The sequence below is a fragment of the Podarcis liolepis genome (genome assembly GCF_965112155.1).
Source record: "Podarcis liolepis genome assembly, chromosome: 10".
NCBI classification, from domain to species: domain Eukaryota; kingdom Metazoa; phylum Chordata; class Lepidosauria; order Squamata; family Lacertidae; genus Podarcis; species Podarcis liolepis.
Window position 1 is genome coordinate 49,110,974 of NC_139562.1, and position 6,000 is coordinate 49,116,973.

At 46.1% G+C, this 6,000-nt stretch overlaps 1 protein-coding gene across 1 annotated transcript; it reads right to left on the reverse strand.

Annotated features, from left to right (window-relative positions):
- Positions 1-288: 288 nt before the first annotated feature.
- Positions 289-5,798, reverse strand: LOC310687894 (prolactin-like). Its single transcript, XM_083463768.1, has 5 exons — positions 5,757-5,798; positions 5,461-5,651; positions 4,299-4,406; positions 2,771-2,950; positions 289-1,451 (listed from the first exon to the last, which is right to left on the reverse strand). Exons 1-5 carry the CDS (start codon positions 5,785-5,787, stop codon positions 1,257-1,259), a joined length of 705 nt encoding a protein of 234 aa, XP_083319894.1. The 5' UTR covers positions 5,788-5,798; the 3' UTR covers positions 289-1,256.
- Between the last annotated feature and the right edge of the window lie 202 nt (positions 5,799-6,000).

A 6,000-nucleotide genomic window follows, 5' to 3' on the forward strand; every position in this document is an offset into this window, starting at 1 on the left:
TATCTGTAGTGGATTTGTGCCCAAGCAAAAAATGAGGCAGAAGCCAAGAAAAACCAAGGAGAGAAAAAGAGAAAAAGACTGTGTAGTAGACCATCATGATGGGCCCTGCACATCCAGCCAAGCTGCCGCTTCCACTGAAGTGAATGAGCAGCCATCGCTCCACCACATCCCTGTGTGTGTTCCACTCTAGGCCAGGAGTGTACTGAAGCAAACCCATTTTTAAACCTTGAAATCAAAGTAAGGAGCTAATCCATTTGATGTTATGGGAAAGAAATACAAGAGAGAGAGAGAAAGAATATTATTACACACCACCCCAATCTCCGTGCGGTGCGAGATTCCGGGGGTACTAGGTGTGCTTGCCAGGGTTTATCCCCCCCCCCCATTTTGGGCAATGAGGTACCATGGAGAAATGTGGTGACTTTATGATCTATAGTTTATTTACACATATATGCAACCTGAGTCTAGCTGGATGGAATTCCCAGCATCACACTTCCAAGAGACTGTCCTGCTTCTCCCATAGCTGCAACAGCATTTGGCTGCAAAACACAGATATCAGCCATGCACTCTCTCTCTGTGTTACAGCCTGTCACAGTCAGCCCATAGGGAGTTCTGATCCAGCTTGCAAACTGACCTTCCTGCTAGCTTACATCAGGCCAAACAGAAATCCTAAACCTTTTTCAAACCCTTTTGTCTCTGCCCTTGGTGTCTGGCACTGAATGTCTTGATGGGCTCATATTTTGTTATGTTATTGCTGGTCTTTCAAGGCTGGCCTGGCTCCAGCAGTGTTTGGCACAGCTCACTCAAACCTTGATTAATTCTAACATTTACTATATGGGGAAGATCTAGCACCCAGGAGTTTAGGGGACCCTTGTCCCCCGCAAACTTATAATAATCATTATCGAAGAACCAGGTGTGCTTCTCCGGCTAGTGATCGTTTTACTAGTTACATGCTCACATTAAAAAAATGAACTATTTAAAATGCAATTTCACGCAGCATTTGATTTGTGAGCTATCACCAAAGTGCATTTTGTCTGCTGTGTCAAGCCACATAGTCATAATTTGTCCTCTTTAATTTTTCAGCCGATTACAATGGAAAAGAAATCGGGGGCAGAGCTATCTGAATCCAGCTTTTCAGTTAATAATTCAATGAGACCGCAGGCATGATAAAGACCTTTATAAATTATTTTGCTCACCGTCCACAGACAATACACAATGCTAGTCCTGGAAACTGCCTTGCCATTGCAGATTTAAAAAATTCAGCAACTATTTGCTGGCACAATCCTACATTTGAGAACTTTTAAGTAGTTTTGTACTTTGTTGGAGTCTCTCCTGAAGCAATGGATAAACTCATAGTCACTCATTAAATTGCCTTCATTATTAATGGATAAACCAGCTGCTTCAGATGATCCCATGCCGCTGAGCGAATTGCTGAAAATCCCCATTGATTGCATCTGAATAAAAGAAAGAAAAATGAAATGAAGACAGAATGTACACAAAACCAAACCTACAGTCCTGAAAAAAATGATGATAGGACTAGAGTTAAAAATATAAGAATCAGAGTTCTTGAAATAGTCAGTAATGAATAGTTTTAACCAATGTGCTCAGAAATAACTGACATGGCATTATTCTAAACTTTCAAGACTAGAATTTTAGCATTAAACTATAAATGTGGAAGTCGTACCAGGGATTTACATAGGCTGTGACTGAACTGCACAAGCATAGAATTTTATTTTTGTATTAAAAGAAATACCATGGTAATCTCAGCATTCATTTAAAACAACACAAGTTTCTAGTCCTTACAGATGATAGAAATGGTGGATTGGGCAGGGGGAACTGAAAAGGATTTCCAATAGTTAGGAGGCCAGGATTGCAGCATAGTTCTTTGCCTCTTCTAGTGACCACAGAAGAAGAATAAATATTCATTGAATCCCATGTAAAAATCCATTCATAGCTGATTTTTTAATACTATACTGTACTTCTGCCACTTGGGGCGTTCACTGGAAATTTCAAGGTAGACAAAGCCAGGTTTATAGAATGCTAACTTGGGCTGAAAGCCTCAGAAGTACAGTGGTACCTTGGGTTACATACGCTTCAAGTTACATACGCTTCAGGTTACATATGCTTCAGGTTACATACGCTTCAGGTTACAGACTCCCCTAACCCAGAAATAGTACCTCGGGTTAACAACTTTGCTTCAGGATGAGAACAGAAATCGGGCTCCGGTGGCACGGCTGCAGTGGGAGGCCCCATTAGCTAAAGTGGTGCTTCAGGTTAAGAACAGTTTCAGGTTAAGAATGGACCTCTGGAACGAATTAAGTACGTAACCAGAGGTACCACTGTAAGTGCTATTGAACTCAGTGGGGCTTGTTCCTAGGTAAATGATGTCAGGCTTACAGCTATGGACAAGGAGCATTCTGTCTTACAGGGATACTTTAGAAAACTTATACCAATGGGATCTCTTCACTAAGCACCCTTTGCTTCTCTGTTGAGCTCTTGAGATTCTCCTGAGGCTCCACCCCCTCCTTAACCACACCTCCTCTTCCCAGGCCACACCCCTCTCCAGGCTACTTCGCACTCTCCTTGACTGCTGTTTGCCTGCCTGGAATTTGTCCTTGAACTCTGGTAAGGGCATGTGGCTCTTAAAAGACTTCTTAGAAGGGAATGAGGGATGGAAAAGGGCTGAAAAAGATCCCTAAGGCCTGTTTCCCACAGGGCACAACATACAAGTCACAAGCAAAGTTCGGTTCTGCCTGAATTTAACCAAACTAGCCTTCTCCGTGATTTTTTCCACTCCCGTCTCCAGCTCCTGCACCATGTTGCTGATTTCCTTGGCTTTGTGCAGGTTCCCATCCGACAATTTAGGACGATGGACTCTGCTCTGGTCAAAGTGGGACAGAGGCTCTTTCCAGGCTTGCAAAAGCCTTAGGATCAATTGCGTTAGCTCTTCTCTCTGAGTGTACAAGAGAGACAGATAACAGAAGACAAATATCAATTTGCCTTGGCTGTCCTTTCCATCCCTGTTCCCTTCCAGAATATTCAGCATTGTGAGTTGGGACAAGACTCCCCAGGAGTGAAAAGTCTGCTCATGGGATGCTCTGCTGAAGGAAGCAGAGGAGGTGAGTCCCCCTCCAAGCCCCAATTCCTCCTTCACCTTGCACCTCCCAACGCCACCTCCCACGCTGTTCCAAACGCCTGATCTTCCATGGCGGCTTTTTTGGGGGGTGAGGGCACAGGGATGGTGGTCAGTGAAAACTGCTTCCTTCTTCCTCTGGTGCAAGCATGGCCAACATGGTGGCTTCCAGGTGTTGGACTGCAATTCCCATCAGCCATAGCCAGCGTTACCAGTGGTCAGAGATGATGGGAGTTGCAGTCCGGCAATATCTAGAGGGCACCATGCTGACTGACTCTAGTGGGAGAGAAAAAGACCGTTTTTGTGACTGAAAGGAGGAAGAGGGCAAGGGAGATGGTAAACAGGAAAGAGGAAGGGATGAGATGAAGAGGAAGGGAGGTTAGAAGGGGACTAGCACAGCCCTGAACTCTTCAAGCTAGACAGAGAAATTATGAAAACTTACAGAGAGCTGCAGGAGGAGAGAAAAGGGAGGTAGAGAAGGAGGTAGAGAAGGGGAAGTAGGGAGAGGAAAAACAAGAGATTAGAGCATATGGCTCTGCGGAAAGAAGCAAAGACATGGGGAGAGTGCAAAGAGGAGCGAGGTGGTGGGCCAGGCATCAGCAGAGCAGCAAAGGTAGAGGAGAGCCACTGGGGATTCCCAAAGGTTGGTGTAGATCAGAGAGGTGCATGTTGGAATACAACTTGACCATGTTAATGGCAGAGGAGAAGGAAGAGGGAGCATAAATTTAATGTGGATGCAGGCAGCCAACTCTTCCTCCAGAACATGAGCGGTTTTGGCATTCTGGTGCAATGAATTCACTTACTTAAAAAAACCAACCAACAACCACATTTTGCGATAATGAAAGTGCACTGGAAAGAGTGGGGCATTTGATTGACACAATGTTGTAGAACGTCCCCACCGAATGTTAGACATAGCGTCACCTCCACAAAAGCTTTCTGTAAGCAAATCCAAATGGGTCCCCAATACAACGTGGGCATCTTAGAACCTCCCCCCCAAAATTGGGCAAACAAATCAAGTTGAATAAGCATTAAAAAGTTGTATGGAAGTGATGTTTGCCAGAGAGACTGTGCTGGAAGGATCCACTGGTTGTCTAGTGGCCAAGTCCCTTGCCCCCAAACTGCGTAACTGGCTACATCAGCAATGTAGATCATGCCATGTTGTACTTACTGGCATTTTCTGAACATATTCTTTGGCATTGGGAGTCAACAACCAGGAGGTGTGGCATTTGCCAACAGATTTGGTCAGCTCGTTACCACCAGGTAGAAAATATTTTCCCTGCAAATGAAAGAAGAAGGTCTCAGGAGTTAATTTGCCAGAGCATAGATCTTTTCCACAGTCGACAGCTTGAGGAGGCTGCATGGATAGGACAGCACCTAATACTTCCCTGATGGCGCAACAAAACCAGATGTTGTCTGGTACCATGTGCATCCAAAGGTACCGTATTGCACCTAACAGCTACGGCTCCCAAAATACATATGAGGAAATAGCTATTGAACTCACAGGTTTGCAAGCGATGCACCTGTAGGCTTCATGCTCAGGAAGATGGGGTTATGAAATAAAGACTGCTATCCTAGCATTATCCATCCATCCATCTTTACATTTTAATCCCACCTGTCCTCCAAGGAGCTTAAGGCAGTCTACGTAGTTCTTCTCCCCTGCCCTCACTTTAACTCTCACAACAGCCTTGCAAGGTGGGTTAGGCTGGGAAAAAGTGACGTCCCCCTAAACCGCAGCAATGAGCTTTAAGTAAGAGTGGCAATTTGAAGCTGGTTCTCTCCCAACCACTACATCACAATGGCTTTTAAACTTCTGAAAGGAAGTATGAGTAGGTGTCTATTTGTGTATGTGTATACACACACATACACACAACAACAACAACACACACATACACACACATATGGGGTGGGAAAGAATATTTGAATACCGTAAATATGCACACAATTGGGCAGTTAGTCTTCTGTGTTCAACTATTATTATTTATTAATTTTTTATACCTAGTGCTGCCATAAGTCTGGGATTTTCTGGACGTTAACGGGATTTCAAAGGCGGAAGTGACGGCCGGGGTGGAATTCCTGGAAGGCGGAATTTTGGAGATTTCCTGAAAAAATGCACCTCAACAACTTTGGGGGTGTCTGGATTTTTTTTTACTTCTTGAAATATGGCAACCCTATAGCCGCAAGTCTCGGGGTGTTTCACAGCATAAAATTACAATATAAAAACACATCATACATAATAAAAATATATATAAAAACAAGAGCAACGCCATCATTTCCCCCCTCCTTCCGCCACATATTTTAAAATCAACCCAGAAACAAGCCCAGAAACTCACCACCAGATCTAAGTGGAGGGCTGTGGAGAGCCTGTAGATCCTGTTGGAGTGCAGGATGACCCGGTCGAAGAGATCAGCCACAGCTAAGAAGCGGCAGTCGGCGTCTTGGCCGGCACACTCGGCAGCGGAGCAGCCTCCTCCCAGCGGCTTCTCGAGCGCCCACAGCAAGAGCAGCACCGGCCAAGCGACACCTGGAGGGAGCAGAGCAGAGAGAGTGGACGGGCCAATCGCGTAGCGCCGCCGCCGGAGACGCACCAATCGCAGCTCGGCCCGCCCGCCCAGTGCCCGCCTCTTACCTTCCTTGGCGGCGTCCTGCGCGGGCCGCATGCTGCTGCTGCTGCTGCTGCTGCCGACTTGGACGCGGGCGGCGGCGGTCCATTGCGACCCCCTTGCTGGTGGAGAGGCCCTTTATACGGTACGAGCGAGCGGAGCGGAGGTGCCGGGAGGTCGCTTAGTCATTCCTCGCTCTCCCTCTTCCTTTCGTCGGATTTGCAAAGCTGGCAGCGAAGATTTACCCGATCGTGCGGAGCGTTGGCTCCA